General features: G+C 41.1%; 1 protein-coding gene across 4 annotated transcripts in view; it reads right to left on the bottom strand.

Moving 5' to 3' along the window:
* Positions 1–1,411: 1,411 nt before the first annotated feature.
* LOC147024408 (xylosyl- and glucuronyltransferase LARGE1-like) overlaps positions 1,412–21,349 on the bottom strand; it is a 406,140-nt gene continuing 386,202 nt past the window's right edge. For all 4 annotated transcript variants that reach the window (XM_085884303.1, XM_085884305.1, XM_085884302.1 and 1 more), the window contains 3 exons: positions 8,104–8,250; positions 7,280–7,475; positions 1,412–4,411 (listed from right to left, as the gene is read on the bottom strand). In XM_085884303.1, the coding sequence (XP_085740429.1) occupies positions 4,214–4,411; positions 7,280–7,475; positions 8,104–8,250 (541 nt within the window). In that variant the 3' untranslated portion in view covers positions 1,412–4,213. The remainder of the gene's footprint in view (positions 4,412–7,279; positions 7,476–8,103; positions 8,251–21,349) is intronic.

Below are 21,349 nucleotides of genomic sequence, written 5' to 3'. Positions count from 1 at the left end.
TTATGATTTGAATCGTTGAGCCGCAACCTATTAATAGGCTACGCCACGTAATCGTCGGCGATACGCTGCCGCGCTATGCATAAGTTAGACTATCATTGGGCATAGGTTGTGAACGCCGACAACACACTCAGCATTCGTTGGTATAAGTTATCTACATGTGATTAAAACGTTCTGTGTACGTTACTTATACGTTATGCATACGTCCAACACGCTTTATATGCCCAAAAATAAAAAAAACATCAATAGTTCAGCGTACGCCAGCGTTTTACATACATTTTGATACGTTGCCATACGCTGGCTAAAACGTCAAGGTGTGACAGCGGCTTTACTTGCATTCTAAATACAGCCACATCCCACCAAAAAAGACCCATGATGGACAGAAACAAATCTGATGCAAAGAGAATGGCAGTCTACAAATCACTTGAGACGTAAGAGCAGACAGGTTCGGCTTGAGGATCAACGTGCAAGACAAGCAGCCTCCAAGACAGGTGAGATTACAAAGCAGACGCAGGCTCAGCTTGAGAATCAACGTGAAAGACAAGCAGCCTTTCGGGCAGCATGTTGGGCATCCTTCGAAGGTGAAGCATTTCAATATAAGTCCAAGCGCATTTTGCAATGTTGAAGATTGATAATTCATACAAAACCATTAGGCCAACATTCCCCAATTTGTCATCCAGGAAATATTTCAATACATATCACATTGAATTTATCTGGGAAACACCAGGAACTTCAGCTGGTATATACATACTGTATATATGTATGTATTATAGGAGCATGCTGGCACACTGCAAGCAACTACTCGGGTGCACTCTATGTGCATACAAAATAAATATAAGGTTTATGTATTTGATGATATGTATTGTGAGCGAGCTTTATATACTTGATGAAGTGGATTGTGTTTACATTCATCAAACTGCAAGCATTCTGCAAACATCTAAATAACTCCAGTAATGAATAAATTAGTGATTATAATGAACTATTTATTTAAACTGTTACAGCTGCAGAGATTTTTGTGTAAATACAGCAAAAGTTATGAAATAAGAGGCAGAAAAGATGTGTGTTAATGTTGCCTAGCAACCAATTCAAGTGCAAGCTCCATTGTCTTTGGCCATGTGACCCACAGTGAGCAGACTGAGGCTGCACCGGCTGATATTTATTCATGGATATTTTTGTTTATAGAAGTTTTCCGACGGTTTTGTCATTTTTCCTGGGATATTGGCTTTGGTTTGGATTCGTTTGCAAAATTTCAGCTTTCTAGCCCACCTAGAATGTAGTAAACATTTATATCAGTGAGTGAGTCAGTGGTTAGAAAGAGCTTTATCTATCAGATTATATAAAGATATGAAGCACAACCTTTGTGAAGTAATTACCTAATTTATATTGATCAAACAAAGTGAAATGGAGTGTCCTCTCACAATTTTTTTGGAAAACATTTATTTTTTATTGTGACATCACAAAAACTAGACCACACTATTCTCACAATTTTATTTCTCATAAATTACAGTTAATCAAAAATAATTGTAATTTTCTTTTTGTACAGTACAATTGTATCGATTTTCTACACAGAATCAAACACTTCTCACCTGTAAGTAAGGTACGTTACAATGACTCATACTATATCATCTGCTACAAATTTGAAGGGCATACATTGAGCAATTTTAAATGATCTTGTCATTTGATATTATTTTATAATCACTGGCTGACAATCAAAAAACAAGCAAATAATCCTTCTTCATATGCATCGAAGATGTGGAATCAATGTGAGTAGGTCTATAATAAAAATTTGAGTAAGGTATATCAACATGTCCTTCATGTGTTTGCAGGTTGATGTGGACATAACCTTAACAACAATGGCATGTTGAAAAAAAAAAACACATCTGAAGGACATTTCTTTTGGACCTACACACGAGATTATTTCATAGTAACATTAACTTGGCCATGAAAGATTAAGACAAATGCATATTTTTAATTACTGTGAAGGAAATGGATCACAATGTAAAACGAAAAAATTCTCACTCAAACTAACTGCACAAACTGATTTTCATGCAATTTCACTAATAGCGCTGAAAGTTGGAGCAGAATAAAATCGAAGTCCACTGTATAACAAATGCAGTGAATATAAAGTAGTGCAATAACTAGGTTCAAAGCAATACACAATAATGAAAACAGGCCCGAGCCGCAGGAGCCATTGTGGAATGGTGCAATCTCAACCAATTGGAGGCAAAGCAGTGAATGAGCAAAAATGTACTTCTGTGTCAACATAGCCAGCAACAGCATTTAGAACAACAAAAATTCAATATCCATTGATGTTACAACTTCCACAATTGAAATGTCCTTCAATACATTTGTAATGCCAATTACATCAAAAGCACTGCTTAGCTTCTGAATTGTACAGCAAATGATTGTATAAACATGTAATCCACATTGTGAACACAATGGTGAGGAAATACACATGTTCAATGGAGATTTTTTACAGACTTTGAAATAATACTCTTTAAGCAGTTTAGCTTCCTCCAGGTTTTCAAAATCCAAATCAACAATAGAAGCAAAATCCCTTAGCCAACCCATGAAGCTGAGTTGCGAAGCGCAGCAGGGTTGTTTATTTTTTTTAAACCAAAAACATAATCCATTTCAAAAACATGATGTCAATGAATGTTGATGAAGGACATTGCTTTACTTTCTATGAAATAAAACATGTTGTCCAATCTTATTCTTGCTCCTATCTGTGAACTGCAAGTTGAATACTAACTAAACAGGTGATGAAACTTTTTCCCCCAATTTAAGACTGTCAGTGGTTGCGAGAGCAGGTAAACAAACACAGGTAAGATTATGCATCTTCCGAGTATGCAGTGGAAGTAAATTCATCATTAGTATTTACCTTTGTTTTTGAAGAAAGCCTTTTTGAACTTAAAGTTCGAAACATAATAACTCTCTTTACGGGAATTTTTGAATGTGACCACTAACGTTTCTTGCAGTAGACAAGATTACACCATTGTACTGCATTCAAAATCATGTACTTCCGACGGAGCAGTATAAAACAGTGGCAGTGAAGGAGAATGCGAATCAGAAATACTGCTATATTCCTTGTTAAAACCAGGCTTAGAAGCAGCAGAAGTAAGCAAGGAGGGCTGTTCAACTTTAATGTGTCAAGACAAAGTGCAAAATTACAGTTCGGTCATTGCTAAGGATAACTAAGAATTCAGTAGCATTCACAATATGCAGACACAAAAGGATGTAGTAGTAAGTGCACAGGTTTTTCTATTTTTTGATTTGCAATTTAATCACTGAGCATGAAAAATCAGTAGCAATAAAACTCAGTGTTGCCTTTTTTTTAAAAACACGACTAGATTACGAAAGCATGAGAAAACTGGGAAAACGAGCAATTCAGTAGATGAAAAAGGCAGGAAAACAATACTCCTCGACTATACTGTAAAGCTGATTTGTACCTTTTTATTTACGTTATACAGCACACCAGTGTTTGACCAAAAGTACATTAGGAAGCAAAATAAGTTCACTTTCAAAGCATTCAACCTTTTAAAAGGACTATAAACACATGTCATTTTGATACTCATCACAGGCACACGGTGCTCATGAGTATTGAACGAAACGAATGCTGAAGATGCTGATCCATCCTAGAAATCCAAGGACGAGTTCTCCTGCTGTCAAAAACATTGGCTTTTCCCTGGGGGTATGCAGAATGCTTGATTTGGACAGCATGGGCAACTCCCAGAATTATGACAACCTTTGAGTGATTCCATTGTGAAGTAGAATGGGATATATGGTATGAAAGAAAACCTTTGAGATGATATGAAACAAATCCACACAAAAAGTACCACATTTTCTGATACTCATCAAAAAGCAATTCATGAAACTGCAGTTCTGAAAGAAGTGAATCAGAAAATGAGTACCCCATTATGATGGCAGTGGATAAGTCAAGCCACGTCCAGAAGGAGTCACAGGGCCACGTAGATAAACAAAAGCAGTGACGGCTCAAGTGAAAAACATCACGGCTTTCTTAGAACAAGCCAGGAGTGACTCAACGATCCATTTCCTCGATCGTTCAAAGAATGGAAATGGGAAATTTGTACAAAGGGAGGACTGTATGACTGATCCTGGCAGGAACTCTCAGCGTACTCAAAACTGTGGCCTTGTTTCATGTGCAGCAACTCTAAGTGGCACTTTACAGCGTCACACGGGGAGTAGCTCTAAAACTTCAAATGTTCTTTTCAGCTGTTAAATACTTGAGGGCAGCATAGCCATATTTGCGGGACATGTCTTGCTGGAACTCCTCTTTGAGCGTTTTGAGGCAGGCACGGTATTGCTGGCTTGAGCGGAACTTGGCGATGTCAAAACTCGGTGCATGTGGCATGTGGATCATGAAGGCATTTGGCAAAACCACAAATTCATACTCCTTTTTTGTGGATGGAAAAAAACAAAACAAAAGATCAGATGATGTATTTACTTCAACAACTTGAGAGGTTAAAATAATTATGGCATGTATTAAACTGAAATATACTCCTCAAAAAAAAACAACAACAAACATGCAACACATTTTGATGCTGTATTATTTTTGTGGTATATTCAAATGTGTCCATATTCTGGTTATCTGCTTGCACCATGAACAAATATACTGTCAGTAGAAGCCAATGTTAAGTTGCTTTCTGAAAATAACATGGAAATTTGAATTGAGCAAGTAAATTGGCAATAACACCAGTTTACAAATGACCACAGACAAGTTTAAATTGGCAGAAATGGCTTTAGTAACACGTGACACCACCAATAGGCCCAATAAAAGCTTGTGCACCTGTTGCCAATGGCCAAGTCAGACAACTTAGCTCTTACTGTGGGATGCTGTGCCATTCTTTGACTAGGGCAACTTGCAGTTGATTCTGAACTGTCTGGATAGAAATTTGATCATTGATTGCTCTTGTCAGGTCATTATGGAGGGATCCTGATGTTGAAGAGTGGCTCCTTCTGGCTTCCATATCCAGTTTGGTGAGAGCTGACTGAGCATCCTCCATTGTGCAAAGTCTTTCCTTGACATATCTGAACGTTTACCTACTTACAAGGCCTGAATCCACAGCTTGATGTAATACTGCTCTCCCCTCTGGACTGGTGCCCCTGCCCTTACACCTTGCTCAGCTTGATGTGGTGGAAATCAAGGCCTGCAAAATCATTGGAATCTCTTGTGATGAAGCAGTCTCTGGGCCTATTACTTTCACATCACAGATATGTGGGTGGCCTCTTTGTCTTCTACCACGTCCCTTTTGATTTTGCACCCTCCCATGTTTCTGTTGGGCACATGTGTTCTGCCAGTAACCACCTTCTGGTGAAACTCCAAAAATCCAGTTCACCTCCATTCATTTGTTCCTCTTTTTTTCCATGCCTGTGGAATCAACTACTCAGCTTGTTCAATATCATTATTCCCTCAAAGGCTTCAAGACAGCTGTTCACCACCATCTCAGGTCATCCACCATCCACAAGCATGATCTGTTCTACCCCCATGAACCCTCCTCAAGCCCAATTATTTCCATGTTTCCAGTTTTCCTTCCACTTCTGTGATTGAGAGTTTGTGGCAGTCTCCATTTTGTTCACCCCGTGCCCTGCCCATGCTCTCATTCTTCCTCCACATCCTTTATTTCTCTGGGTCTCCCTCTATTTTGTCTTTAAACCCTGCTGTTGGTGTGTCCCCCCCCCCACCACCCTCCCCATTCTTTCCACTGGCCTTTATGTTGTGTTACATCCTGATTCATTCTGTGTTCTCGTTCCTTGACACTATACAGAAAAAAGTATGACAACATAGCCATCCTCACAAGGGGTTATCACCCTTGGACAACATATAAGAGATCTCTCAATTAACTTTCCAGTCTGAAGATACCTTGTAAGTGATATGAAAATGACACTGCTGTGAACATTGTCCAGGGAAGCAATGACAGCATGAGACATCCCCATTTAAGCCATCCTGATGGTATGAGCAAACTTATTTGGTGTTAAATATGGCTGAGCCATTGAAAACTCACACCAGAGGGTTGGCCAATTTGGGAAATTTCTGGTTATTCCCAGTGACTAAACGATCTTATCTTAATGAGCAATTACTAGCTGCTTCTGGTTCTAGAACCATCTGGTAATTATGGGCAGTTTGGTGAGGGAGGGGCTTTCACAAATTATCTTGGAATGAGTACAACTATGTACTACATGGTATAGCAGAATGTGGGGGGGGGGGGGAGCAGGAGAATAAAAGCCTGTCATTACTTGCTGTGCTGGTGTGCTTCATGAACCACTTATGGTTTACCTCTTAAATAAAGACAAGTTTGAACTATATACACCTGCCTTTTGGAGATCAGTCAATAACGTGAACCGTGGGTTTTATGAGAGTCACGTTACTTCTATCATGAAATGTTGCTCTTGATATTTACTGATTGGGGTTCTTTCCTCAATAATCATGGTTTGCATACATGTGATGAAATTTCTTAAATATGGATCCAGTTTCACATTTTAAAAGTTGTTAGTGTGTGTGTGTGTGTGTGTGTGTGTGTGTGTGTGTGTGTGTGTGTGTGTGTGTGTGTGTGTGTCCGTCCACAAACAGATCTTTAGTATAGATCGTTAATTCTCAGATATACTGCAAGCCAAATACCCTTGTGAGGCTCTGCATTGTTAAATTCTGAATCAATTGTCAGAATGATTCGATTGTCAGAAGAACTCATTCCACTCAACCTGAAGTTTTCTACGACTACTACTAAAAAATTTAAAGACAGTTTCACCTTCAACGGAATTAGATCCTGTCAGACTAAAACAATCTTTTCATCACAGAAAGGGAATGTTGAGTCAACTATTTTCGGTAGTTGATTTTTTTGTAAAAAGAGTGTGTTTTGGACGATTGTGAGTATCTCGTTTGTAAAACATTTTGAACAAAATCGATAACAACTTAAACTTTTGCTCTGACTCATAATTAATCAGAAAACAATAAGAGGTACAAATCTCAAAAACACTTCCAAACTATGTGTCACATTAGTCAAGTCACTAATGACAAACAAATTATTCGATGGCCTGAAAAGTTTGTGAAAATAAAGGACTTCAGTGGATTTGTACATAGTTGCAAAAATGAGAGATTGATTAATATTCGATCTCTTGATAATCTGGAATAAGATCACTTTTGCTTAACAGAAGGGATTAGCACAAAATAATGTTTTTACCTCATTTCTTAAAATGTCGTTTGCAGGGTCGCTGCACGAATTAATCACAAGGGAATTCATTACCATGCCCATTGCATGTTTCATACCTGTGCATCAAGCTCCATCACATGGGCCACCTTGTTCCAGCCAAAACCAACAAAACGACGATCGTACTGTGGGCAGTCACTGCGCACAACCACGTAGGGTTCAAAATCAGCCTCCCACTCAACGTGGTATGGGGTCGTGGCCGTCCGCCAACGAGCATAATTGGTTGGGCCATGGCCCTTGGTCCAAACATGATACCTGTCAGAGAGCAATCCAGAGTGAATGACATTTATGCTGGAAAGGCATTAAAATGATTTGTGGAAAATGGTAGAAAAAGGTAGATTGACAGGCTGAGTAACAATAAAAAAAAACATACAAGCTGACTAACATATCTTGCAAAAACTTCGTTTTGGCAAGATAACAAGGTTTTCACAAATGGATTGCAAGAGGAACGCATTTCAAAATGGGCCGAAGTAAAAATCGTCATGATGGAGATATCACTGAACACTCTATTTGATTCTCGATATACTTTTGAAAATCTGAGAGTGGGAAGAGAATCAGGAATATTAAATCTGACAATATTGAAACATACATCGAAGTTCAAACAGAAATATTTCATCTGCTTATGGTTCTGATGGCCGACAAGAAAAAAATGTGCATGGATCTAAAACAAAATGCATTTCAGCATTAACTGTTTTTTTTAAGTTTAAAATGCATAGCGACTGCAATAGATATTTTTAATTTTATCTGCAATGCAGAGTTAAACAAATTTAACAGTTTGTTTGAATCTTTATAACGTTATTTGATCGCAAATCAATGGCTGTCACAGAAGGCAAGTTAAGGAAGGAGAAACATCCCCACAAGATGTCCATGTGAGTGTAATCACCTGAAAGTATACAATGTTCCCAAATCAAGCATAGCCAAAAGCTCAGCCTTGGACTTTGGAAAGGAGAAACGGTAGCGGAGAGTCTCAAAGGCTGGCACAATGAGGGCTTTATTGGTGTTTGCCATGTCCAGTTGATCAATGGACTTTCTGTAAGGATAACAAAGACATGAAGGTTTGAATGCAAGTAATGGAAAGGAGAATGATATGACATCTCAAAATGCAAAGCCCATCCACCTTCACTTTGAACTCAAATTAAACTTGATAAAAACAACAGATATATATATATATATATATATATATATATATATATATATATATATATATATATATATATATATATATATATGTGGGAAATATATGCACTCAGATCAGGAATCAAACCCAGGTCCTCTGGTGAACCATAGCAGCACTATGCCATATGAGCTATCTGGGCAAGCCACAGGTTAAGCACACAATTCTCCCACATCTTGAGATGCCACTCTCTTTCCACTGCTGCTTCCAGGACACTCACTGCCAACAAACCATTGGAGCAGCGACGACTTGGCCAAGAGAGGGTCTTTCTCCGAGAGGGTCATATATATATATATATATATATATATATATATATGTACATATGTACACACACACACACAAGCAAATACAACCCGTCGCTTTGCTGACGGGGGTGTGATGGGGGGGGGGAGTGGAGAAAGAGAAAGGGAGAGAGAGGAAGAGGGGATGCAGAAAGGACAGAGGGAAGGGATGGGCAGGGAGAGGAGGGAGGGGAAACGAGGAGTGGGTGAAGAAGGTGAAGCTTGGAAGGGGAGAAGAATGAAGAGGGGGGGGGGGGGAGGTGGGGAGAGCAACACCTCATGAAACATTGCTCTCCACTGCCGGAGGGAGGGTGAGAGAGAGATAGAGATAGAGATAGAGATAGAGATAGAGATAGAGAGAGAGAGAGAGAGGTGGGAGGAAAATGCTGCATTATATTCAGAGGGGGGAGGGAGGAGGGGATGGACAGAGAGAGTGGGGGAGGGCGGAGGAGGAAAAAAAAATAAAGAAGAGAGATAGGTGGGGGGTGGAGGTGGCGTTAGCAAAAAGAGTGATATGTTATGCTTAATGACCTAACACAAATAAAAACTAGAAGGGCACTCGCGAGAGTGCATACCTCCGGCTCGCAATGCCCGATCCATGAGAACATATCGGGTCCAATACATTTTTGAAATATCATGCTATACAGTATTATATCGTTTTTGGCCCAATCTCTCGATGGTGAAGAATCACTTAAAAATTAAATAATTCTGATTTCCAGATCCGGACTCAGATCTTCACAAAAATCGAAGCAATTTGTCCTTGCCACACACACAACACGCCCACCATGTTTCATCTGAATCCATCGACAACTTTTTGAGACATCGTGCTATATATTAGTTTAGCCCAATCGCTCAATAATGAAGAATCACTTAAAAAAATTGTTGGATCCGAATCCGGATTTGGATCTTCAACAAAATTGAATAAACTCTTCCTTGTCACACACCCAACGAGTCCACCAAGTTTCGTCCAAATCTGTTCACAACTTTTTGAGATATCCTGTACACAAACAGACAGAAAGGGGTGAAAACATCACCTTCACGTTTCGTGGCGGAGGTAAAAAAAACCTCATGTCAGAACAGCCGCACACACAATGACAAAACAAAGTTTGTAATGTTAACCACAGGCACATCTGCAAAAACTTTGATATCCCAGTTCCAAAAAAATTGGGGGAACATTAACCAAAAGCATAGTCTGAAAACATGGAAGTACTGCTCACGTATGACATAATGATCCCATCGAGCGTGAACATTGAAAACAAAGTGTTGCGACCGGATATCATAATGAGGCACAAAAACAAAGAGAGAAGAAGGCATTGCTAAGTGAGGTGTTAACACCAGTGATTTTGGACTCAACAATGCAGAAATTTAAAAAATGACCAAATACCAAGACCTCAAGAATGAAGTGAAAAGATCCTGGAAGCTGAAGAATGCCATAGTTGCACCAGTGATAGTTGGAGCTATGGGAATGATGACAAAGAACCTCACAGAGATATTAAAAACCATCCCTGGGAATATTATTATTCCAAGGAATATTTGAAAACAGAAAACTTCACAGTTTAGTCCATGAATCGTGACCCCTTACCGAAATAAAGGTGGCAACTTTGAGCCCACCCTGGAAGGACTCCATTCCACATTCTGAAACTCATATTTGAAGACACCAATCAACAACAACAAGCAGTCATAGACAGGTACTTACAAAATCGTCAACTTGACCTCTGACCTTGTCTAATAAAAGCTGTCTCTAGAGAAGGGAGCGACGCAAACCAGAAGTTTCTACGATGATTCTGTACCAAACCATCAAAAATCGAATGTTTGACCTCATTGTGACCTTGACCTTTGACTGATTTTAACCAAAATCTAATCAGCGCTAGCCATCACCCTCCTGAATCACGTGGTGTAATTTGACAATGGTAGCTTCTTCCATTCTCGGGTTATAACTTTTTTTTGGATGTTGACCTCACTGTGACCTTGACCTTTGACCGATTTTGACCAAAATCTAATCAGCGCAAGCCATCACACTCCTGAATCACGTGGTGTAATTTGACATTGGTAGCTTCTTCTGTTCTCGAGTTATTGTGCCTACAAACAAACACACAAACACACAAACAGAGGACGGAAGTCATCAATATACTTACGAAATCTTTAGATTTCTTAAGTAATAACAACACACACACACACACACACACACACACACACACACACACACACACACACACACACACACACACACACACACACACACACACACACACACGTAGATACTTTGAGACCTGGAAGGGCTCCATTCCACTTTCTCTGAAAGCCCTATATAGAGATGTCAATCAATGACCAATAACCATTAACACATCCCAGAAACCCTGTGTGGCTTTAACCCTTGTTTGGGGGGAATTTCAGTAACGATTAAAAAATCAACATTGCATTATCGACGTTTCAAGATGTGCATAAATACTGGATTATTATATAAAAACAGCTGCCAACTGTTGTTTAAAAAAAAAGAAGAAAAGGGTAATGGGTAAAAAAATTTTTTTAAAGGCTCTAATTAAAAAAAAAAACATGTTAATGTGGCAAACAGCTTGGAAATCATGTGTTATCAGCTTTGAAAGTCACAAAGAGAAACTCCTCAGTTTCTGAGCAAATTTCTGAGCATGTTTGGCATGCCTGCTTCCAGAGTTTCACGGATGGGCCACTCATTCTGGATCCAGTGTTTCTCTCGAGCTCGGCTGTCCCACATGCAGAGATGGCATGGAAACTTTGTGAAGCCTTTCTGTTGACCAAGGAAAACGTTGACCATTTTCAGGTCCACACAAATGATCCAGTTGTGCTCGTGATATTTGAGGAAGTCAATGACCATTTTTATGTCATTATGTTCTTCTCGCAAATGCACTGAGTGACCAACTGGAACCGCTCCATAAACATTGTCATTGTGCAAGAGAATACACTTGAGGCTGCGCTTAGAGGTATCCAGAAATATTCGCCATTCTGTTGGATTAATACGAAGTAACACCTAATTGCCTGAGAAGACCTGGGATATCGCGGCAGTAAACAAACTGCTTGTCTTCTGAGAAAAAGGCGACACAGATCTGGTCCCACTTTCGGAAATATGAAACATTTACAGAGTGGTCAAGTAGATTTTTTTCTTACAGCTTGGAGGCTAATACCTCAGCTGCTTTCTTGGAGAGCACCAAATTACACACTAAGTCATTCAATTGCGGTTGGCTCAACTGCTGAGGGGCTGATGACTGTTTGGTATCAGATGAGGAGGCTTCGGATTCTGAAACCATTTCTTGAAGCCCATCATCATGACCCTCATGCTCTTGCTGATCATGTTCACTCCCTCCATCTTCAGAAAAGACAAAACCATTAAAGACTGGAACGGGGAGTTCCTCTGAGTGCGGAGTAGGTCAAATTACTGAGGGAACACAGGGATAGGAGATCTTTTGCCGGTTTTACTTGCCGACACCCTTTGTGTTGACCAGGCAAAAATAACAGTCAGTTACGTGGTCCTTGGGTTCTCGCCAAACCATGGGAACTCCAAAGGCAGACCCTTTCGTTTTCCTTTTGTCAAGTCACGAAGCATTTCCTCACAATTATGACATACAATTTGAGGAGCCCATTTCTTGTCTTGGTCGCCAAGGGAAACATCAAAATAGGCTTTATAGGCACGCCTTACAAACGATGTCATATTGCGCTTTTGACGAAGTCGTGTGTATCAGCCACATTCATAACAGAATGCATCAGGATTATTTACACATTTATGTCTTATTGAGGAAGCCATGATCAGATCTGAAACAAAGGAAAACATAAAGTTAAAGAATATATGAATGAAGATAAATAAATATCAATAAAGATAAAGAAAATTGATGTCAAATAAATCGTGAGCAAAGAGTTAGCAGCAAAACGAATACGGTCTCTAGTTATTTAGCAGTTTAGGCATCGTATATTTCCACTAAAGTCCGAAATCGCATCCCTAGTTCTCAAGTTATCCCTAGTGAAAATAGCAATGGGTGTCCTTTTTTGCGAAAATCGCAAGTTTCAAATTGCATGAAAACAAGAGCATGCAGAGGAAAACTGATTTCAGATTTGAAATCAGCGTTGAAAAAACACATAGAATAAGTTGAAAAATCTCATGCAACAGATAAGAAAAAATTTGTTCCCCAGTGTAACCAACAGCTTACGTCTGTATCTCCATCCTCGCCGTACCAAGGTAGTGTGATACTCGAACATTAATTCTTGACGTCATAAGTTCCAGGTGTACCCGATTCCATAAAAGCATCAGTTAAATTCTTTTTCACATTTCAAAGGTAATGGTTGGTTTCCCGCTAATCTTGTTAAATCACCGGGTGAGGGCAAACACGGCCTGTTCCAAGTTCCGTTCGAAGTTCCGCATGGATAAAGCACACAAAAAGAACCACAAAGGCTTAGCTTTTCAATATAATTCTGTAAATATGGAAATCAAGCGAACAAATAACAAAATGTAATTCAAAGAAAAAATAATCCAAAGCGACCACAAAATGTTGGCACATGCTTTTCACAGCTCAAACCAACATGAAGGAACTCAGAACACGAGGTCGACGGAGGTTTTTTTTTTAGCAGCGTCTCGCGTGTATATATATATATATATATATATATATATATATATATATATATATATATATATATATATATATATATATATATATATATATATATATACATATATATATATATATACACACATATATATATATATATATATATATATGTATATATATATATATATATATATATATATATATATATATATATATATATATATATATATATATATATATATATATATATATATATATATAGTTCTCCGTATCCCCATTATAAAGGTTTCTTGAAAATTCCAATCAATCCACATCTGATCGGCCGATGTGTCATCCTTTTCATTAAAGACATTGCTCATGCAGTTCTTCAGTAAAAGTGAGCTGCCGATGTTGTTGTTTCCACTTTCCAATCAGCCTGAATTGACTATTAGTTTGGATTCCATCCTGGACACAAAAATACTAAATCTCTTTCAGCAATGGTCAGAAGTCCTTATAATTTAACGATCTTATAATGCTTCATCTTCCTCTCTCACACATGTGGTACTCTTTACTGTTTCACAATGCACTACTCTTCTGCTATTTTAACAGACTGCTCTCATTTCGACCTCTCCTTCATTCCTTGCCTAAAAAATCCAACTATTGCAGCGCTTCTTCTCTCCATGCTCTGAATTCGCCTTCATTGCATCCATCAAGAATTGTGTTAAATCGCATCTCTGACCTAAAACTTTTAAAAACCACAGTTTGCCATGGATGCTCGCTTTCCATCAACCATTCTTTTTTTCCAACTTCAGTGCCAACTCACCCCCCTCACCCCTCACTCTCACTCTCAAAGCAACCATCCCACTCTTCTCCCTCCAAGCCTCCCTCTCACCTCTTTCAAAAATTCCCCCCTCACCTTTCTCCCACCTTTCATCCCCCTCACTCTTCCTTCTCTAAGTTGCCCCCCTCTCATCCACCAACCTGCCTCCCTCCACTGCCCTCTCACCTCCATCTCTTCACTCCACCTCCTCAAATACTCAACTGCCATCTTCCTTGTCTCTTGTCCCCCTCTCTCCCAGCACCACAGAGCCTTTTCTCCTCCTTCGGCCCCCTCCCCTCGCTATTCTGCAATACCCCACACTCCTTCAGCAACCCTCCTTACCACCCCCCCTCGTCCCTCGTCCTACCCTCCCCCCCCCCCTCCACCTCCTGCACCCAAAGCCTCCTCCCCTACCTCTTCATTAAAAGTGTGGACCTCAAATATCCGGGGCCTTCGCTCAAACCTTTCAGATCTTTCCATGCAGGTTGCCACTGACAAACCAGACATTATCTGCCTAACAGAAACTTTCCTCTCCCAAGACGTGTCTGACTCCCAAGTATCCCTCCCTGGTTACTCCCTCTTACGGTATGACAGACCTGAGCCTCGTCCTGGTGGAGGTGTTGCTCTCTTCATCAGAGACTCTATTCCTCACTCTCCCTGCACTGCTCTCACTCCCCCACACCCCCAGGAATACCTCTGGCTTCGGCTTCCCCTCCACTCCCACCTCATGTTTATATGTGTACTGTACCGTTCACTGAACAGTGATGACTCCATCTACACCTCACTCTCCGAAAACATGGACCATCTTCTATCTTCTCATCCAAACTCTCTCTTCCTCTTATGTGGCGACTTCAATTGTCATCACGCCAGTTGGCTAGGTGTGGGTACCTCTCTCACCTGCCATGGGACATCAGCAAAAGCTTTCTGTGACTCATTGGGACTGACTCAATCGGTCAACTTCCCGACCCGGATCTCAACCAATGGTACTCCATCTCTTCTGGATCTGATTTTGACAAATTTCCCTGACAATATCTGCTGCTCTTCCTTCGCTCCAATTGGTTCTTCTGACCACGTCCTTGTTAAAGTGGACATCTCTCTGGCTGTTATCAGAGAACCACCTCACCGCCGTCGAGTCTGGCATTTCACTCAAGCCGACTGGCAGGGTCTCCGAGCAGCTATCAAACTTACAGACTGGTCTCCTATCACTACTTTCTCAAACATCAACTCATCCTGGGAATTCTTTCAAAGAAACTTGCTCTCCCTCATGCACAGATTTATCCCCTCTCGTGTTCAGTTGTCTTACCCTTCCTCCCGCCCTTGGTTTACTGAAGCTTGTGGCGAGGCAGTTATCCTGAAACAACTTGCCTTTTCCTCATGGAAAGCAAACACAACTGAGGGCAATCTCAGTTCTTTCCACAAAGCTCGGAACAAGTGTGTATCTACCCTCAGGAGAGCCAGAAAACAACATCTTTCTCATCTCAAGTCTGAACTCTCAAACCTCTCTCCCTCCTCAAAATCCTGGTGGCGTTTAATCAAATCTGTTTCTGGTGTATGTTCCCCCTCCATCCCCTCCCTTACCTCAAATGGCCGCACTGCTGATTCCACACATGATAAAGCTGAATGTCTAAACTCGGTGTTTGCAGCTAAATCTTGTGTCCCAAACCCATCACTATCTCTACCCACTTTACCCAGTCGCACCCAACTGTCCCTGGACTCTGTATCCTTTTCTCCTGACAAGGTGGAGAGCTTGCTTTCAAACCTCGAGTCAGATTCTGCAACCGGTCCAGACGGCATCAGCCCACGTGTCCTCAAAGCCTGCTCTTCTGCTCTTGCTCACCCTCTCTCTGTTCTATTCACCCTCTCATTTTCCCAAGGTCATCTGCCATCTGCTTGGAAATCTGCTAACATCACTGCCCTGCATAAAAAAGGTGCAAAAACAGATCCCTGTAACTATAGACCAATCAGCCTTCTCCCAATCATCAGCAAGGTTATGGAATCCATCATCGCTTCAGACATGAAATCCTTCCTCTTCTCCAATGGCTTGATTTCCAATCATCAATTTGGTTTCAGACCAGGTCACTCTACCCTAGATATGCTGCTACTGCTCTCCCATCAATGGATGGAGGTCCTCAATGCCAGACAGGAAATCCGAGCCGTATCCCTGGACATATCACATGCTTTTGACACAGTCTGGCACCCTGCCCTACTCACCAAACTCTCTTCCCATGGTATTCAAGGCCATCTCCACTCATGGCTCGCAGACTTCCTCTCCTGTCGCAGTCAACGTGTGGCCCTAAATGGAGTTCTTTCATCCCCTCTTCCTGTGCAGGCTGGAGTTCCTCAAGGTAGCGTTCTGGGCCCTGTTCTTTTCTGGTTTTCATCAATGATCTCTCGGACTCTCTGGAAAATCCTCTATTTCTCTTTGCCGATGACTCCACCCTCTGCCGTACCATCTGTCATCCCTCAGACCGGCAAGCAGCAGCTTCTTCGCTCACTGCAGATCTGGATAAAATCACAAACTGGTCCAACACGTGGAACATGTCTTTCAATCCAGACAAATCTCACACTCTCACTATGTCTCTATGAAAGGACCGTTTACAAAACCCCCCCCATCCACTTTCTCAACAATCCTCTGGAAGAAGTCTTTTCTTTCAAGCTTCTGGGTCTCACTATCTGCCATGACCTTTCCTGGGAAAGTCACATTTCCAACCTTGCCTCAAAAGCCAGTCGCCGACTGAGAATCCTCCGTCGTGCAAAGTCCTTCCTCGGCCCTCTTGAGCTCCTGACCACTTACAAAGCTTTTGTCCGTAGCCTGATGGAGTACTGCTCTCCCCTCTGGGCTGGTGCTCCTGCCTCCCACCTTTCTCGACTTCACGCTGTCGAAACCAGGGCTTTTAAGATCATTGGCATCTCCCGCAATGAAGCTGAGTCTTTGGGCCTCTCACTCAATCACCGCAGGTTGGTCGGTGGTCTTTCTGTCTTCTACCGACTCCTCTCCAGCCTTGCCCCACTGCTCTCTTTGCGATTTGTCCCAACCACATTTCCACAGGGCGCTCAAGGTCCGCCAACAACCCCCTTCTGGTAAAACTACCAAAATCACGAATCACTGCTCATCTTCACTCTTTCATTCCTCTTTTTTCCCGCCTTTGGAATAAACTTCCTCACTCTATTCTTTCCCATTCTTCCCTTCAGGCTTTCAAAACAGCTGTTCACCACCACCTCTTATCTTCCCCCATCCAAATCCTCGATCTTTTCTACCCCCGATAATCCACCCAAGCCCACTTCCTTCAATTCTCCTGCTTTCCTTCCTGAAAGTCCCTGTAATGTCCATCTTCCCCTCGCCATGTTCCCCGTCCCATCCCCATCCCTCTCCCTTCCACAGTTCACCTGTGTCTGTTCCCCAATGTTTTGTCCCTTCCACTCCCGCCCCTCTTGTCTCATGCCTCCTTGCTGTGAGTTGTGTGTTAGCTCTCATACGAGCCTCGACCAAGGTATACAAAAAAAAAAAAAAAAAAAGTCCTAAATCTCAAAAAAGAGTTTAGAACCGTCTCCTTGGATATGTCTCAGGCATTCAACACTGCTTGTGAAGCTCACTACCTGTAGCATTCAAAACGGCCACCTTTATACGAACTTTCTCACTTACTTTAGTCTCACAGTTAATGCATGTCTCTGAATGAAACCATCTCCCCTCCTATTTCAGGATGGAGTGACGGAAGGCAGTGTTGTGAGCCCATTATTGTTAATTACATAAATATAAATTACCTCATTGATGTTCTGCCAAACCCAGGCATCCTTTTAACATATCCTCGACATTGTGTTGTAGAGTAGCCCAATTCCACTAACAAATAGAAGGCAGCTACATCACTCTTTGCTGATCTCGATTTGATTGGATGTTGGTCTGATAAATGGAACATGTCTTTCAATCCTGGCAAATCTCAGTCTCATCCTGTCACTCTTGAAGGATTGTCAAGAGAGCTCATATGTCTATTTCCCTGGCCAGCCACTGCAAGAGGTTCAGTCCCTTGAAATTATAAGCCTCACAATCAAAACATTACCTCACCTGAGCTGACCATATAACAAAGTTGTCCTCAAAAAAATAAAATTCAGACTAAGCATCCTCCATCATTGCAAGTCATTTCCTCGAAAATCCGAACTATTCACAGCCGACAAGGTCTTTCTCCATAACTCATTGGGATATTGCTCTCCTATATGGGCTGGTACCGCCACATCATATCTGTCTCTCCTGGATTGTGCAGAATTTAAAGCTCTCAACATGATTGGCATGTCCTACAATGAGGCCAAATCAGAAGCCCTATTGCCCTCACATTGGTGACAGGTCAGTGGCCTCCAGCTCACCTTTCATCTGCTCTCACCCCCTTAGCTCTCTCAGCCCTCCATTCCTTCCCAGCTGCTTAAGGATCCTTGTGTTCTTCAAGTAACCTACTCCTGGTTAAACTCCCAATCCTGTTCAGGCAGGCACCAAAACCTTGACACAGGTGATTGGATGGTGAAACTGGCAAAACATCCAAGTGGACAACAAATAAAAGTCCCATGATTCATTACAAAAATTATCTCCTAATTGTAGCCATAAAATGTCAGATCAAAACAAAATAGAATTCCAATAGAACCAACTAAGTTGCCAATTTAATCTTCAAACCATGAGCCTAGACTATGTGTACAAAAAAGTGTACAATGATCGATTTGGAAGAGATTGATGATCTCTTAAGATCCACCCAAGCATGACAAAACACAAGACCCTTAGAAGCCTGCCACTATTTCTGAGCATGTCATGAGACTGTTAGAGTTAATGTGTTTACATAAGGATATATCAGGAAAATAAACATAGGTGGAGGCCATTTAGCTCATCATGCCTGTTCCACATCAACACCAGAACAATTTATTTATCAACACCAGACCAACAAAAAAAACAAATTTTGTTCTTTTTTGTAGTTTTTTTTCTAAAGTTTTTGGGGATTAATTTTTTTTCTTTCCAGGGTAGGGGGAATGGGCAAACATGGTTCTTGGGTAAAAAAAAACACCAACATAAATCACACAACACCCCTTGACGAGACCCCCACCAACAGCATTCCATACACATGCACGCAATCACCCATCAATGGTCAAACTACTTAAAAGTCTTATCAACATCCCTAAACCACTCTATCTCCATAACTTCCAGGTACCTATCAAATTCCAATTTAAACTTATCTACTGTTTCTGCTGCCACTATCTTTCCAGGGAGACCATTCCATGCATTAACCACTCTCTGAGTGAAAGTCCCCTGCCTTACTACCATCTTAACTCTCCTCTTCTTTACTCTCAGGCTATGGCCCCTGGTCCTATCACTGTCTACTCTGCTGAATAATTATTATGCACTTATTATGTCGACACCCTCAAACAACTCTATCATATCACCTCGTAACTGCCTCCTTTCTAGTGAATAAAGCCCTGCCTCCTTCAACCGATCCTCATAGCTGAGTCTATCTCGGCCCAGAATCAATCTAGTAGCCCTGCATTGAACCCTCTCTATGGTAGCTATGTCCTTCCGAAGTGGTGGTGACCAAAACTGCACACAATATTCCAGATGTGGCCCTCACTAAATTCCTGTACAATGTTAACACCACCTCTTTTGATTTATAAATGATCCCCGTCCGAATACAACCTAAAACCCTATTTGCTTTACCTCTAGCTGCCTGGCACTGTGCTGCCTGCTTACCTCTCGTATGTATTCCCACCCCCAGATCCTTCTCCTATGTGACACGCTCCAAAATTACCCCTTGCATCCTGTAATCTCTATTTTCATTGTTCTTTTCCATCTCCAGCACCTTATACTCGCTCAGGTTAAATTCCATCTGCCAATCTTTTGCCAAATATATGCAAGTATCAATACTTTCCTGAAACTGATCACTACTGAGTCTGCTTTCCACCCCACCTTCAAGCATTGTGTTTTCTGCAAATTTGGAAAGCCTACTCTTCACCCCATTATCCAAATCGTTGATGAAAACAATGAATCGTATTGGTCTGAGTACTGATCCCTGAGGTACCCCACTACTTACATCCTCCTAGCAAGACATCCTCCCACTCACAGCCACTCTTTGCTTCCTACCACTAAGCCAGTTTGCAATCCAGTTAGCGACCTGACCAGCCCTCACTTTAGCTAACAACCTCTGATGTGGTACCTTATCAAATGCCTTCTTAAAGTCGAGATATACTATCTCCACTGCCTATCCCTCATCCACCCAATCAGACACTGCTTCATAGAACTCTAAAAGATTTGTTAAACAGGAACTACATTTGGTAAACCCATGCTGACTACCTTTAATTAGTTTGTATTTATTTTAATGGTTCCTCATCTGGTCCCCAATTAATGTTTCCAACACCATCCCCACAATTGACATCATACTAACAGGTCTATAGTTTCCCAATTCAAATTATTCTCTGGATCTTTTCTTAAATAATGGTGTTACATTTGCTACTCTCCAATCCTCCGGTACCTGTCCTGACTCCAGTGAGCTATTGAAAATATCCGTTATCATCTCGCTTACCTGCTCAGCCACTTCCATCAATACTCTCGGTTGCAGATTATCTGGACCCGGAGCCTGATCTACTCTTAGATTACCTCGCTGTTCCTTTACCTCCTCCACTCCAACCTGGATCTTCTGTGAAAGCCCTTTCTCACTTGCTTGATAAATACTCTCAGCAATTGGCAATTCTCCTGACTGTTGTTGTGTAAAAGTTGAAGCAAAATACCTCTATAATAAGCCTGCCATCTCACTTTCCTCACAAACCACTCTCCGGGTGCTCTTCCTTAATGGGCTCACACTTGTCCTAACCTGTTCTTTTCCCCTGATATACTTAAAGAAAGCCTTGCTGTTATGCTTAATATTCTTACCCATGTCCTTCTCATACTGTCTTTTGGCTTGCCAAGTTATTTTGTTAACCTGCCTTTGTTTACTCCGATCGTGATATAAATATAACTCCAGTCCTGTTATTTTAAACCAAATAAATGCCTTCTGCTTCTCTTTAATAGCATTCCTTATCTCACTACTCAACCACCCTGGTCTCTTTCTGTTTCTAGTTTTACACCTCATTGGAATGGAATTACTTTGCACTCTACACATTTGTTCCATGAAGGTTTCCCATTTCTCTGATTGTCCTATTGTTAGCTTCTCCCAATCTGCACCACCCAACTCTCTCCTCATACCCTCAAAGTTTGCCTTCCTGAAATCTAATAGCCTTACTCTACTTTTCTAAACTCTCACCCTTAACAGAATCTTTCCACACACAATGTTATGGTCACTTGC

The sequence above is a fragment of the Eptatretus burgeri genome, chromosome 6 (assembly GCF_056783735.1).
Source record: "Eptatretus burgeri isolate ZD-2024b chromosome 6, Ebu_testis_v1, whole genome shotgun sequence".
In the NCBI taxonomy this organism is placed as follows: domain Eukaryota; kingdom Metazoa; phylum Chordata; class Myxini; order Myxiniformes; family Myxinidae; genus Eptatretus; species Eptatretus burgeri.
The sequence above is the reverse complement of the archived record's forward strand: the minus strand, read 5'-3'. Positions and strand labels throughout refer to the sequence as shown.